Source organism: Branchiostoma floridae, chromosome 13 (assembly GCF_000003815.2).
Source record: "Branchiostoma floridae strain S238N-H82 chromosome 13, Bfl_VNyyK, whole genome shotgun sequence".
Taxonomy (NCBI): Eukaryota; Metazoa; Chordata; class Leptocardii; order Amphioxiformes; family Branchiostomatidae; genus Branchiostoma; species Branchiostoma floridae.
The window spans coordinates 305,301-321,828 of record NC_049991.1 but is presented as its reverse complement, the minus strand read 5'-3'; the positions used below and the strand labels follow the sequence as shown (position 1 = coordinate 321,828).

The window sequence follows — 16,528 nt, the reverse complement described above, 5'->3', positions numbered from 1 at the left end:
ATCCATCCATCCATGGATCCACCCAACCACGCACTCAATCATTCATTCATTCATTCAGTCATTCATTCATTCATGCATGCACTCATTCATTCATTCATTCATCCATCCATCCATCCATCCATCCACCTATTCATCCACCCACCCATCCATGCATCCATCATCCATCAAGCCATCCATCCATCCATCGATCCATCCACCCATCCATCCATCCAATCACCCATCCATCCATACATCCACCCACCCACCCATCCATCCATCCATCCATCCACCCACCCACTCACCCATCCATCCATCCATCCATCCACCCACCCACCCATCCATCCATCCATCCATCCACCCACCCACTCACCCATCCATCAATTCCATCCATTCACTCACCCATCATCCACCCAACAATCCATTCATTCATTCATTCAAAACCAGGTGTATCGATAGACTTTCCATACCCACTCTTATTTCCATTCTTTCCTGTCTGCTTTTGTATCAGTTTAAGAAAATGTTATTTGTATCAAAATATAGTGACAGCTGTTTTCCTACCTTGGGGGAGAAGCATCTGTAGTAGTCCTTTCATAATGTAGTACTGCCCTCTGTCATGTATTAGGTGTACTGCAGCTACAAAGTGTGTCACAGCTTCATGAACATCACCACCTACCAGGTACAACAGACCTGTAGTCACCTGACATGACACCATGCACAGTAACTGTAGTGAAAAAAAAAACATTTTTATAACAAAGTAACGTTAACTACTGAATGTTACACAGAATGTGGACTACTACGCTACTGGTCAATAGATATATTAATGTGGCTCAAAGCAGAGCCTGAAGCCAAAAGTGGAGGATTGTGGGGGATTCTGAAACATTAATAATCCAAGTCAAGACAGTGGCACACAACATATTTGAATAAGGGCCTGAAGAAGATAAAATAAAGAGGAAGTTTCAAGTACCACATTTCAAAGATAAGGAACCAATTGCAAAGATGCAAGAACAAAGATTTTCAGCAAATGCAATAATACTGGAGATACTTGTGGTGAATACATGTAAAAAAATAGCAAAAGGAATGACTCTATTTCAACAGAGTCAAGGCGACTGTCCAATGACTGTACCTTTGCAGCATTGGCAGGTTTGCTCCCTCCTGTCAGTGTTGCAGTGAGCTGCTGACACAGCTGGGGAGTGTTACCTGTAGTCAGATCAAGTCCACAGTACTGACTCCACACTTGTACAACATAGCCCAGGAAACACTGGCCCTGGAGAAGGTAAGGTGACCAAGGACACAAGGGGTCCGACTCACCGGTGTACTGAAGAAACTCTGAAGATACAAGAGGGAATCAATAAATTTTCAGCCTCGCAGTTGCATATGTACCAAAATGAAAAGATCATTAGTAAAAGTAATTATGCCCCATAATTTGAGCTTTGTGAGCCTTATTTCTTTGGAAGGCTCAGAACTTCTTGACCACCCCTTGTATGGGGGAAACAAGCCTACTGGTGAGCAGTAAGGTGTGATGATAGGTTTGTCCAGGAGGAGATGTTGTTTCATTAGAGCATGGTTTTAAGGATGATCTGCAGTTCAATCATCTTCTTGTTCTTTTCTTCTGAGCTGGCATGATTTCTTTACCAGTTTGTATGTCTACAACAAGCTTGTTTTCTATATGAAGCAGTCTGAATATTTTTCTCTTGTAATGGCTTCAACTGCAGATATGTTTTCATTTTAGTGCCCCTACATGTACAGTACCGCTGTTACAGTTGCCTGTACTGTCTGGAAGCTTAAATATTAGTTTTGTGAAATTCCACAGGGTACAATGTAACTGCAATTTATCATACCAGTATTGCATAATTTTGTACATGTACACCTCGTACTACGAGGACAAACTGAACTGAACACCTCACCTGGTAGAAAAACTGGACTGCCCAATTCTCCCCAGCTGTATGGAACTATTGCTTGAGCCCAGCCTTCTGACAAACAGCCAATGTCATACAGACCATGAACAAGCACTTCATGGAGGCACAGATTCAATCTGTGGACCTGGACAAAAATACATACTATCTATTGTATCAAGTTGTATTATTATCTGAACTCTTTTATTTCACAACAGGCTAGGGAGGTTATAACAATTAAGATTTCAGCCCAGGTCACATACATCGTATGATGGCTCAGACAGATCTGCGGGACTGAAAGGTAAAATGGAAAAACTAAAAAAAGTATGCACCCCTTCTCCAACAATTTTGAACAGACCCTGAACTGGATAAATTCAAATCTATGTTTTCCTCAAGTTCTTTTGCATAAATATCCACTGTCATTGTCTCTGTCTCTTGTGAATTGCCTGCTGCAACTGATGATAAGTGTGGCAATAAAAACTATTGCCATGGCGATATCCATCCATCCATTCATCATCCATCCAGTCACACATCCATCCATCCATCCATCCATCCATCCATCCATCCATCCATCCATACACCCATCCATCCATCCATCCATCCATCCATTCATCCATCCATCCATCCATCCATCCATCCATACACCCATCCATCCATCCATCCATCCATCCATCCATCCATCATCCATCCATCCATCCAGCATCCATCCACCAACCAACCTGCAAAACCACCCATCCATCCATCATCATAGTAAGACTTTCTGATTGCCACTTTTAACTACAATTTAATTGCAATTTACCGTAATTGACATAGATAGAATCATAAAATAGAATTGTTCATTGACCTAAAATGTATGTGACCACAGCTTTATATACAAAGTACGCACCCAACTAAACTTTACTTTGATATGATGCTCACAACATGAAGGGGACATGTAGTTAATCCATTAGATAAGAGATTTTCATTCCGCTGATGTGTTGCTCATCATACTGACCAAAGTGTGTTTTGAACCTCCCAAATTAAACCTGTATTGCGCCCAGTTTTACCCATGCAGAGTTATCACCACATATGAAATTGCCATTGCATACGATCATACAATGTGACTGGGGCTCGCAGACTCTGTCAGATAGAAATCTTCATCCTTTAAACTTGATGTGACATCACTTGGTTCAATTGGTAGACCCAGAACACCTGAGATCCTGGTTCAAAGTCCTTGATAGGCCTCAATGTTGTGCTCTTGGGAAAGGCATTTTATACAGTGCAACTTTCCCCACTTCACTCAGGTGAAAATGAGTACCTAGCTTCAGTTAGGGACGTCCCTTGGTTAGGATGTGAAGTCACACCCTGAGCATGTTTAAGAGCCCAACATCATTACAGACCCTGATGATTTGCCTGGCAAATTGTAAGCTCCTCAGAAGTCAACCCCTCTCTGCAAAGAGAGAATAATCAACCCACCCAGCAGGGCTCTAGCCAGCGTCCGTTTTTCCGTCAATTGACGGAAATTTGCTGCGTCGGACGGAAAAATTTTCATACCAATCCGTCAACCTTGACGGACAAAAATCCTTGGTGAAAGCTACAGGCGGCTTGGGGACGCCGTCCACGGCCGTAAAAGCCACACACTGTTTGTTTTGCTATTGTTATGATTGTTGACAATGTGTGTCGGCGCCCTTTCGCATACAATAATCTCATTAAAACCCGTTTTTCAAGGTCTCAGGTTCAATCCTTCTAATCAATTTTCGCGGTTTTCGCGACGATTGGAATTGGCTGACGGAAAAAAATTTCGAGCTGGCTAAAGCCCTGCCACCCAGTAACAACAATCAGAAGTCTTTGGGATGTTCAAACCTGTAGCTGTTTGTGGTTCCTGAGAAGATCTTGCCCTTCCCGCCATTTACACTGCACCTGACACTCATGTGCATATCTACATGCCACCAAAGACAGCTGATCTTCACTTCCTGCTGCAGCGGCTATTTTTGCAGCGACCTGCAGGGTTTCCAGATCCCCTCTTCTGGCCAGGACAGCTGCAGCATCACAGGGCTGCTGCATGGCAAGGTAGCTGTGAATCAGGACACAAAACACATTTTGGTTAGTATGATGAGCAACACATCAGCAGAATGAAGATCTCTTATCTAATGAATTAACTATAAGTCCCTTTATGTTTCAGTGTCATATCAAATGCTCAAAATAACCTTTAGTGGGATCATGTTGCATAATAGGAGGGTGTTTGGCACATAACCCAAAGGGTTTGAATCCATTGATACAACAATCTTGTAACCATAGGAAAGACACGTTACACGACTTCACTTAGTTTGAATTGAGTACCTAGCTTCAATAAGGGCCATCTCTTGGATAGAATGGTGTTTTAGATCCCATGTTTCAGCAGAGCACATTAAAGAACCCACCACACTTCAAAACCTACAAAACCTACAGTCCTGGCAATTATTGTCATATTGAGGTCACCTTTAGTTAGTTAACAATGAAAGGCAGCTGTTCCATATGCTTGCAATTTAGCCCCGTCAACTGTAAGCTCCTTGCAATTCATGCCCTGGCTGCAAAGAGTATATTTGGTATCTGTTTATGATCTTATGTTCCAACTATCAGAAATTACATGTGTTCATTGAAGTCCAGTTATGGAAAACAATAAAATTATTCATGTTCCTCATTAATTATGCAAATTAAGTCATTATTTGCATAACATGTATATTACTGTAAATACATTTAAGTTTGCGGGGATTTAATTTCGCGGTAGCGGGGAAAAGGACTTTTCGCGGTGGTTTTAATTTCGCGGCAACACCATAGACTGCAGTCTAATACCATAATAGAAAAATGTTCGCGGTGGTTTTAAGTTCGCGGTGAAGTGGTCACCGCGACAACCGCGAACATCAATCCACCGCGAACATTTCTGCATTTACAGTATCATAAACATCTTTGCTTAAGCTACTTGCATTCCCAAATACTTGTTTTAAATTGATTACAGCCTTAGTTTCCAGAGTCATAGTTTTATAACAACGTCATCATAATGTAACTAACAGTATAATCTTGCAATCTATCTGTGACTAACACTCGTACATGTATTGGTACAAACGTTCTCACCACTTTGCTGCCTGCTCGTAGTGATCTTTCTGCAGCTCAGTTGCCCAGGCATCATACACCTCCAGTACTGCAGGGTCATGGGGAGGGAGACGGACTTTGGCTAGGGCCACAGCCTCTCTGGAGATATCAAGAGAACGTGTTTGTCACATTTCATTCAAAGACAGATTAAATGTAAAGCCCTAGCAGACAAAAATATAACACAAGACAACTCTCGTGTATTTACTAACATCTAAGTTGGGTCAGTAAAGCCAGCAAAATCTTTTGGTAATAAGATGCATTCTTACCGGTATACATTGTATGTACACTAACATTCATTTTGTTCACAAAATTTGGCCCAAAGGCAAATGATTAAATTATTTTATTTATGAAGTGACATCTGAAGTGCAAGGCAGCATGTCTGACCCCTGCACGATGGGGAACAGCAGGGAAAAAACTGGAGACAGAGTAGACACGGTCAATTGTAACTTGCTACTCTGAACCTGTTTTTTTTTATAAAAAAGTTTACTAACCTGAACATTTTGTTGTTTTTCAGCAAATCAATAGCCTCATGTACTTTGTGACAGGCCAGTAGGAAGGTTACAGCCTTATAATGCTGGTCTTGGGCACAGAGCTGCTCGGAATAGTCCTCCACAGTCTGCAACCATACGTCGTGGCCAGCTGAAACACAAGCATGCTATATTGGCTTAGGTCACATGGTGTGTATCAAGATTCTCACAACAGTAAATTCTGAACATGTAGCACAACAAGACCTGCAAGTCGTGGCATAGACTGTCAGGTAAAAATCACTATTTAAGCTGTCTAAGACAATGTGGCCACTAGTAGATGACCAAAAGCCTGGTTGCATTGTCCTGTTTGATAAAAAATTTATGGGTTGGCGGAAAGAGCTGCCCGGTCGGTCGGCGGAAACCGCTGCCCGGTCCAGTCCGGAGGTTGGTTTTGGGGGTTTCGAGTATACCAATTGTAAACAAGACGGCTTGCTATCGCAGCAAATCAAACCAGTAATTTAGGTGCACTTCTCGTGTAGGCTTGCCCTACATAAACAACAACACATGTACACTACATCACACCATACAGCGTTTAAACATAGAAGGTATGCTTATGGTCTCATTGATGTATTACTCCGCTAGTGGGGACCCTAAAAGAGATCGTAGCAAAAACTGAACGGCTGTATGGACGCATGTTTCTAGCGGTGAGAAATTCCCTTTCAGCCAGCGGAACTGATCCCAAAAGTTAGATTGGTGAAAGTTTGTTTCTAACTGAAGAAATTAGCAGGAAAAGTTTGGCAGCCGCGCGCTAGGTCGGAGGTACACAGTCCTTGGTTCTGAGTGGTGTGGTTGACTGGTGGCAGCTAAAAAGTGCCTGTTGCGATGCTTGGCTAACTGCATTTTGTAATTGTTCTAGAAAAAGACTGTATGCATAGAGGCTGTTGGGAATTTTTTTACATGATGACGAGTAACTGTGCTCAACAAAGAATAAAAAAAATCGATCTATTTCAGGTTGGTTTATTACGAACGCGCCCATGTAAAACACGTATTATACCATATAAGTCTATGGGAAGAAGAAACTCATCAATGAGACCTTATACCAGAGCTTCCCTCATCATTCCTCTGCTACAAGATCGAAAATCATATTTTCCAAATGTTGGAAATACGGTAGGTACATCGCTAACTGCGTTAGTATATGAAGCAACTCCATGCATTTGTTATCTTGGAACCAATTATACCGCAGTATGAACCGCAACTGAATCTGTGTAATAAATAATACAAATTGTTGTTACGAGCAAGGACGTTATATAAGATGATGGACTGGCTGCCAGAAGGAAGGCGCAGAGTTGGCCGACCGTACATTACCTTAAAGACAATGATAGAAAGAGACATTGGACTGTCAGGGTCAAGTTTAGTGTCTGCCATGAAGGACAGATCATTCTGGAAAACTTGTGCTTTAGACTGTGCGCCTCACCGGTGTAAAACCGGATGAATTATGTATGTATGTATGTATAAGATGATACGAGAAACCGAACCAAAAATCTGTACACGCTTTGTGTTGAACTTTACGATGTGGTTTCACGATACATGTCGTTCCAAAATATCCAAAATACATTCATCGGCGCTAAATGTCGTTATCAAGTAGAGTAAACCAAGAAAAAAAACATAGCGGACAAACAAGGTCCGTGCTGAATGTTGCAACAATACGAGCAGGTCCGTTCTTTGGGAATATGCCACTTTCTGAACCCCCCAAAACTGTATACACGGCCGTGACGTCGTAATACCCCCGTCACATGTACCGAAAATCGATCGGACGACGAGTCTGCGAGCTCTAAATTACTTGTAATTGAACGCTAATGCAAAGATATTCCTATCAAAATTGAAAGGTGGTTTTTCGCGTGCGCGCTTGCGGATGTTCCCGATCGCTGATCACGCCCGGCGGCAATATCAAAGCTCCCTGTCGGTGACTGGTGTAAACTGGTTGCGTTATATATTGCCAAACAGGCGCATTTTTATTTTACGTTTATTCTACGTTGTATCTGGCTCCTTACTGTTTGAATACACATGTTTTTACTTTCCATCCATACAAAAGAACATGGTTATGAGGATTGTTCTGCTGTGCAGTTCACATTTTGTTAGGAAAATCGTCAAAGATCGGCTCGCGATTTACTTACTAAAAACAGGTACCCCGCAAATCAGGCTGTTTGATTAATAATTAATCATTTTCTCATGAATATTCCATGTACACGGTATTCAAAAGATGAATATTCTGAATATCATCGACCACTGTCCACGTGATAATGCCCCGAAAATACGGCCGTTATTACGATCGGATTTACAGCGTGTACACAATTACGCTCGTCGTAATTTATATACAGAATACGACCAGCCGTTTTCCAACCAAGACCCAGTCCAAAATTTCGACACGGTTTTTGCATACATTTATTCTACGATGAGTGTATGTTTAGTATTTAGATTACAATGCTTTCTGCTCCAAGGAGGCGCCGCTGCACTAGATACCTTACTCTGCTGTATGCAATACTCGAACCCCCCAAAACCAACCTCCGGACCGGGCAGCCGTTTCTGCCGACCGACCGGGCAGCTCTTTCCGCCAACCCAAAATTTATCGCACCTCAGTCAACCCTTGGTGAGACATCTGGAGCCACATACTTCCAGTTCAGATCTTTTATTCCGCCTGTCGGCCAAACCGGTTTTGTTGTGTACAATTTCTCCTGTAGCTAGGCTTAATGACACAAATACATTAAGTTTTGCACTTATATACCTTTCCAGTGCATTTTGCCATGATATCTTTCAGTGCATACCGCCCTGGTACATGATGCCCTATGTATACACACAGAATCTGGTGATATATGTGCATGTATGTATCCTGATGGGGATGATGACTTTACCTAACGCCACTTAATGTATAGTTGGTTTGGGCTACCACCAACGTTACAACATGGCTAGGTCATGGATGACGTTGTACCCTTGTCTGCCATGATAGTTGTAAACATGTTGTGTTCCTTCAATGGACCCTTCCAGCCGAACGCCAAAAGCCCCGCCCCTTGTTCGATGTCGGGTTCTATTTCAAAACCTCGGTCAAAAACGGCGCGAGTTGCAAAAACATGGCCGTCGCCGCTATTAGGCTGAGGATACTGACTGACATCGGTCTAGCTTTTGGGGCCTTAAAATCCTCTCAGAACGGGCGACAGAAAAATGCTATGCATTCTTTGTGGAAGGCTACATCCACTGGGTACAGTCATTTTAAGAGGGGACGTATGTAGTTGCGGTTAGGGCAATATAATTTCAATCAAAGCGCAAGCGGGAGGCGCTCCATAATATTACCCTGTTAGTGGGCAGGAGTGCCCAGTTTCTGACATGCGGTCGATGCAGGTGTAAAGCTGGGTACGTATATATTTGACAGGTTGTCTACCACGTTTGTTGCATACATGACATGTGCATACATGCTCAGGAGAAAAACCAAATTAAGAAGAAAGTAGCTCGGTCACTCGCGGAGAGGGAGCTTGTACCACGTGTCAAATATAAGACACCACTACAAAGTCCGCTAGTGCGGAGTCCCGTCTCTTCTACGAACATTGCTTTACATGTGCATCCTGTCCAGGAAGAAAGTAATGCTGTGTAGCGCCTACCCTTCCCAAAACAACAATACTCGGTCGGTATAGTCATCAACAAAAAAGGCATAGCATTTTTCTTTGCCCATTCCTGTCCCACTAGGGCTGTTTTTGACCGAGTATTCGAAATAGAATAGGGGGTTCTATTTGTTCGATATGGCGTTTGGCTGGAAGGGTCCATTGCACGTACATGACCTACTCTCATCCTTGAGTTGACACTACATGCGTTCCATATTGGCATAAACCAAAAACATGTTAATGGACTTGAATCTACACACAAGTGTGAACATTCCCTTACTGTTACAGATCAGACAGTAGGTGCTGTTCTCATAATCATTAGTAATATTGCCAACTATACATCTGAAGTAAGACTGTGGCTGACTCACCTAGAGGTGCCATGGCCACTAACCAGTCAGTCAGCTGGCCATGTTGCCTGGCCATCTGCAGGGCTCCCACAATGTCACCTCTCCAGATGGCTAACTGAAGACTATGATCCAGATGACCGTTCTGCAAATGATTAAGACCTAAAAAAAAAGAACACCCCTAAAAAAAGTCTGCCAATACAGTGCATCATCATGGTTGTTTCATTGGTTTCCAGCATGCATATGTCAAGTTACCTCCACCCTGAGCAGTCACACAATCATGCGTGTACATTTTGTACTGTCCAGATCCTTCATTCAGCAAATCTAAGTCCAAGATCCCTCATCAACTTTTCTATCTAAATCTTTAACCTTCACGTGACAATTTCTTACACAAGTCATGTGTTTACTAGAAAATGAAGAATCCTAAAGTCAGGCTGACATTATCAATAACAAATGTCTACAGGCAGACCATTCCTTCTGAGTAGCCTTCATCAAATTTTACCTGTAAAATTTGCGGGACATTGCTGTCGAGCCTAGCAGGAAAAATGTTGTCCCTTCTCCCATGGAAACTGAGTGGCCAGGTACATTGTAGAATTTTGAATTTAATGGACATTTTAACTAGAGACTCTGGAATTGATTTTGAGAGTTTAGAAAAGCAATGTTAGACAGGGACTTTTGTGGTGAAATATGTAGTAGGTTTCAAATATTTTTTCTCTTAACTGCAATATTGTCAAAAGTTTATCTCCAAGTTACAATATACAAAAAAAACAGCTATAACATTGTTCCTTCCCTGTTACAGCCTTAAATCATCATTCACAGACAATAGCTCTTTAAGTCTTGAGATTACAAATTGAATGTGAATTGTCATTTATCATCAGAGCATAATCTCATCAAACTGTGTAATTATTGGGCAGTAGAGCTAGATAATAATGTACAATGTAGTTTTGGGGCCACTACATCTAAATTAGCTAAATATTTACTCATGAAATTGAACCTGTTCATACATACATGTACATACATAGCTACATTCTTCTTCTTCGTGTAGTTACATTGAATTTCACCAATACACAATGTTACATTACCTACATACACACAAGTCATACGTGTGTGTGTGTGTGTGTGTGTGTGTGTGTGTGAGTGAGTGTGTCTATACTGAGAGAGAGAGAAACTTACTTTCTTCTTTGAAGGTTTTGTACAGACTTCTTCTGTCAAAGAAAAGCCCAAGGCCAGCAAGATCTCCACTTCCAGCAGCTAAGTCTCCAGCAGCTCTTTCTGAAAAGAACATGGTTGAAGATTCTTTCACTTCTGAAATGCTATTCCTTTCTAAATACACTTATCTGACCTGAACTAGACAGATGTGTTTGACAGTTAATGTTATTCCAAATAAAAAAAAAACCTGTCTAATGTTGTAACATGAAGTAGTTATTGATAAAAAAACAACAGTTGTACTGCAGGGCAAAAATAACAAAGTCATGGCACAGCGCTTTTGAACAAGCTGCTGCTACAGGATGGGTTGTCACTAGGGCTGGGTATCGGTACAGCATACCGGTACAAAACCGTTTTTTCTTATTGGACTGGTCCAGAAAAACCGGACCTGCAAAAAATTTGGTAGACCGGATGTTGGACCTATTAGAAAATTGACAGATTATTTCATCAGGCATTCACACGTTTTGGCACTTGCATGTGGAAGAAAATAACAAGAATGAAGTAGAGAAGAGTTTATAGTAATTTCTACCAAGTTTTACAGTCAATTGTATTATCTGGTGCAGTTAGCGTTGTAGGATTTTACAGATTTCTTTGTAGTGAAATGGACCATTGGTATGAGTCATACTGAATCAGGTTCAGGTCCGGACCTGGACCTGATCGTTTGGACCTGAACCGGACCTGGACCTGAACTTTCTGTACCGGTACCCATCCCTAGTTGTCACCATAGGAGTAATACAATTTATGGGTTGGATCTTCATACCTGTGATCTTCAGACTAGATCTGGTTAGCTGGATTTGTCCTGGGGGGTATGACAGTAGCATGAACGCCAGCAGGCTACGTATCTACAAGCACTTCCAGAGTGTGTGCAAAAGTCGTGTGACAACTGCCAACAAGTTTTGCATGTTAAGTCCAAAACTTTGTTTTCTTTCTTATTTTTGATTTAGGTACTTTTCTTGTAGCTATAAGTATGATGGAACCAATTTCCATGACCCACATGTAGTCTGTAGAGGAGATAAGAATCCTGATATCATTGTTTGGTGCACAGAATAAACAGAATATGCATGGAGACTTGTTAACCTCAGACTTTTACTGGTAAAAGCAAGCATCATCCATGATCATGTTGTTCCCTTTACTCATCATAAAGGCTGTGTAAAGTTTATGCCTGTCACTAAAGTTAGTAACTTGTGTTACCATCTGAGTAAGACAGTGACTGTAGTGACATTCAGATAAGCTGAAAATCAGGTCTAGTTTTTTAACCTAACATCACTACTTCAGACATTTCACCGAGAAGTAGCCTATATATAGTAGGCTTGCATAAAAAAAGCGTTTCAACGTTGCCCATTGCAAAGTCCAAGATTGTCCTGTAACAACTCTCTACAAAAAATGAAAGAAAACTAGATCTCTACTGTGACTTCACAAGTTCAAAAGTAGTAAGATGTCTGAACTCACCATAGGTCAGATCTGTCAGTGCCAGGCAGTCCTGTTGAAGGTGACACTTGGCACGGTTGTCCATGTTAGCTGATAAAGGAAATAGTGACCGCCCCTTCTTCTTCTTTCTATTAACTCTTGGATCTACATGGTAATGGCAGGAGGTTAGGTGTCCATTGGCTGCTGAGTGATTACTGTAACATTACTCAGTAATGAAAACCTTTTTTTCTAGGCTTATGACATATTTGATAAATATTAAATAAAGGTAAATCACCCTTATAGCTCACAACAGTGTAACGGAAATAAACAGGAAGGTTGTACCTTCAGGGCTCGAAATAACTTTTTTCAGCATACCTGCACTGGTGCTGGTAACATCAAAAATTACCTGCACCAGACAAATTTTACCTGAACCACTCTGAATTGGTATGGATCATACTAAAACTTCAAAAACTACTGTTATTTTTTCTTTAATTTATACTTTATAAGTGGTAACAGTCAAGGCAGCTGATAACGATCCATATACACCTACATCATAGGACATTAAATTTTATGTATAAACCCCAGTACATTGACCAGTGCAGGTTAGGTGCAGGTAGACATCAGAAATATCCGCACAGATCCAATTTTACCTGGCACAGCACTTGAGAAAACAATAATAATTATTTTTTCAAAATGTCTAAATAAAAACAACATCTAATGAATAATACTTCTTATTATATAGCCAGATGAAGTCGACCAATCAGAATAGGATTTATTTTCCCCATACACCAGGTCATTAAAATCCCATATACTGACCTCTAATTACAAGGTCTCCAAATTTGGTTCCATTCTTTTAACATTATAAACATAATCACATGAGAGGGTGCTGTTTTTATCATTCAATTCTAAGAAACTTTCTGAGTTACCCAGCACCCAGGGACAACGTCTAGCAAAATAATAGACTTTAACAAGGACAACAACAACAACAACAACAACAACATAGACACACTTATATTAGCACAATAATGAATGAAGCTAGTAATAATAGAAAGCAAATACAATCAAAATCAACAGTAATCCCACCTCTCCCTTCCGCTGCTGAGGCTACAATAGGTACTGCATTCTCCCTGGTCCTCTGCACTGGCATTACATCCTCCATGAGTGATCTCTGACTAGTCGGACTCTTCAGCTGACCAGTTGCCTCCTGACCTTCAGAATCTGCTGAGGCAATGTCCTCCTCACACAGCGAGAGTTGAGGCACTCCTGATGTACAGTCTTCTGCCTTCTGTCTCCTCAACAGCTGGGCTCGCTTCTCCTCCAGGAGTCGGAGCAGGTCCTCAGACTGAAGACTGGTTCCCATAGTCCCTCCCATGTCCTCCTGAGATAAAGCACCATCCCTGCTGGGGCCTGTACCAACTTGCTCCTGGCTCCTGGTAAGCTCTGGCTGCCTCAGGTCCTGTGCTACTTGTTTATGAGGCTCTGTCATCCTGTTCTTTGCCTTTCCCTTAGACTTGGGCTTTCTTCCTGGTGGTTTGTGATCTAAGAATGGATGAAAGGTTTAAAGTAATTGGTCAGTGCTACCATATTGACCAGACACTGCAAGGCTTGAAGTACCACCTGCATATGCAGGTTAGTGCATGTAGAATTGTAACTGCAGGTATTTGTGAAGTCCAACTGCACCAAAACTGCACAGGTCCATGTCCTGGGTTTTTATCATACATGTACATGTAACCGTTACTATGATGTGCAGTTTTACGTTGTAGGTGTGTGTGGATGTTTAATAGTTTCATTGACTGGTACCACGTATGAAGTAGCTGTAGGCATCCTTCCATCTTTGCAGATGATGGTAGCGCTCTGTATGAAGTAGAAAAGAAATAAAAGCAATACTTACTGAACAGTTTTTAGTATGCTTCCTACATTCTGAGTGGTTCAGGTAAAATTTGTCTAGTGCAGGTAATTTCCAATGTTACCTGCACCAGCGCAGGTATGCAGAAAAAAGTATTTCAATCCCTATGTGACTTGGAGCAAGTTTTCTTACTTAAACATAAGTTGGTTGGATCATCATTATCGTATTGTAGGAAGAAATAATTTTGTCTTTTTTCAGGTACAATATGCTATCATGTAACGTAAGGTTACCAGTTTACGGTCGACTTAGTCGGTCTGCGTCAAGCTCATCATGTTTCATCTGTGTGGCATCATACATACATACATACATAGTTACATATTCATACTCGATTTTAACAAGTTGAAGCATTCACATAGTTTTGCTTCCATTGTGTTCTATTTTTCATCAGTTCAATGAGTTCCTTATCATATAGACCAGTCTCTGATTCAATAAGGTCCTTTAGCGTGAGGTATGGACGTCCTCTTCTCCTATTTGCTTCTGGGGACCAAAAAAGCAGTTTACCGGCAAGGCTTAGCTTGTTGTGTGTTCCCACCAAGGTTTGTTGTATACAGCACGTAACATCCTGGTCGAGGAACCATCCAGTTTTCTGGTCTGAGAAGAGTTCATTGTCCAAGACTCACAGCCATAAAGTAGAATTGAGATAATACAAGATTCAAATACTCTAGTTTTTGTTTCTTTTCTGATGTGAGATTTCCAAATTTTTTGGAGCGCATGTATGGCACTCCATGCTTGGCCAATTCTAACCTCCATGTCATGTTTCACAACAGTGTAGCCCCCCAAATATTTAAAGTCGGTAACCTTCTCGATTGCGGACCCATCAGGGGCATAGAGCTACTCTATATATGTGGGATATAAATGAATGAATTTAGTTTTTGATGCATTGAGGTACAGTCCGATAATTTGACATGCTGCTTCGAATCTGCAAAGAAGGTCTTGGGCAAAGTCTTCAAGAAGAGCTATGTCATCTGCAAAATCAAGGTCGGGAAGGGTCTACGCCGGGTAGCGACGACAACGGCGACGGTGCAGGTGGCATCATATTTCCTCTGTATGATTTCTCGCCGTGCGAACGTCTTTAATAAACAAGCCTGCAGCTAAGAATTCTTTCAGGTGGACCAGTTTACGGCCAGTTTGGTGTTTCTCTATATGATAAATAAGACACTGACACATAGATCATATAGATGTCAACTTCTTTCCTGCTCAAGATTATTTTCTTTTTTACAATTCACCTCGAGGTCTGCACCCGCCCATAAGTGACCGTAAACTGGTACTGCACGTAAACTGGTAACCTTACATTATATGTTAGGATACTGTTAAAGTCAGGTTATTACTTACCAATGGGTGGTTCTTTATGTTCCTGTTGAGATATCTTCCATGACTGAACAGAGAAGTCGTCCCCTCCACTGTACACCATGTCCACATCAGTGGGGCACCACTGTACAGACAACACTCTTCCCTGGTGGCCTCGATAGTTGGACACAGCCTTGTCTTTAGTCATATCCCACACCTTCAAAATCACAAAACTTTGGATTCAAGCATTGCATGTTTCAGACAAAACTTTACTAAACACATGGAAAGTACAAAACATCATCAATACAATTCTTAATTATGTTGGAGTTTCATGTACATGAAATTCATCAATAATAAAAGACATCAAATGTTAAACACATGACAGTTTCTGCATACTACTGTTCCCTTGCCTGTAGAGGACATCCAGACAATGAGCATGTAGAAGTGTGACCTGACCTGAGCTGTGTTATCGTATGAGGCAGACACCAGCCAGCCTGGCCGATGAGGACTCCAGGACAAATCCACCACTTTTGCCTTGTGGCCTTCAGCCTGACGAAATGGTTCAGAAAAGACCAAAGGGACAGCTGGCTGAGTATCAGCTCCTGTAAATATACATAATGGCAAACTAATCACGCAATACTGCCTAGGAAAAAAAGGTTGTTGTTTTACTTTATGAGTATATCAATAAACTGAACAAAGTACTGTAACAATGTTTACCACACATTCTTACATCAACTGTTAACAGTCTGTTTCGAATTTCGTCACGAAAATTTCATGTCTTTGCTAGGGTTGGTCGGGTAACCAGAAACACAACATCTTCATCATACATGCAGCGTGTAAATAAAAGTGACTGACCAATCACAGCCAGGAGGTTGTGAACATGCACATCTGATTGGTTGGATGCAGATGCCAGCCAGTAGCTGTAGAGAGCTGGGGCATCAGGCAACATGGGATGCCAGCACAGCTTGTTGATTGGCCGATGGTGAGTCCGAATGATGCAGATACGTCGAAGATTATGACTGGCCATGACCTCAACTGACCTGAAAACATATTTTGATACAATACAAGAAGAACTGCATACATTTATTCTTACTATATGAACAGGTACAGATTATAGGGCCTGGTCACATACTTCGTACAATTTACCACGATGGTGATATTATATGCAGTAATAATGCCTTACAGTATATAAAGTTGTGGCCACAAACATTGTACAATGTAGGTTAACGTACAATTGGGGTTTATGAGCTTACACATGTGTACCTGCATCAATTGCAGTGTA

General features: G+C 41.4%; 1 protein-coding gene across 1 annotated transcript in view; it reads right to left on the bottom strand.

The window, feature by feature from the left end:
* The window catches only part of LOC118429281 (gem-associated protein 5-like), a 40,198-nt gene that overhangs the window by 7,404 nt on the left and 16,266 nt on the right, over positions 1–16,528 (bottom strand). The window contains exons 6-18 of the mRNA XM_035839761.1: positions 16,102–16,286; positions 15,703–15,848; positions 15,292–15,463; positions 13,137–13,592; positions 12,096–12,218; positions 10,614–10,712; positions 9,465–9,602; positions 5,471–5,618; positions 4,962–5,078; positions 3,714–3,924; positions 1,884–2,019; positions 1,103–1,305; positions 538–700 (exon numbers count right to left, since the gene is read on the bottom strand). Of these exons, the coding sequence (XP_035695654.1) occupies positions 538–700; positions 1,103–1,305; positions 1,884–2,019; positions 3,714–3,924; positions 4,962–5,078; positions 5,471–5,618; positions 9,465–9,602; positions 10,614–10,712; positions 12,096–12,218; positions 13,137–13,592; positions 15,292–15,463; positions 15,703–15,848; positions 16,102–16,286 (2,297 nt within the window). The remainder of the gene's footprint in view (positions 1–537; positions 701–1,102; positions 1,306–1,883; positions 2,020–3,713; positions 3,925–4,961; positions 5,079–5,470; positions 5,619–9,464; positions 9,603–10,613; positions 10,713–12,095; positions 12,219–13,136; positions 13,593–15,291; positions 15,464–15,702; positions 15,849–16,101; positions 16,287–16,528) is intronic.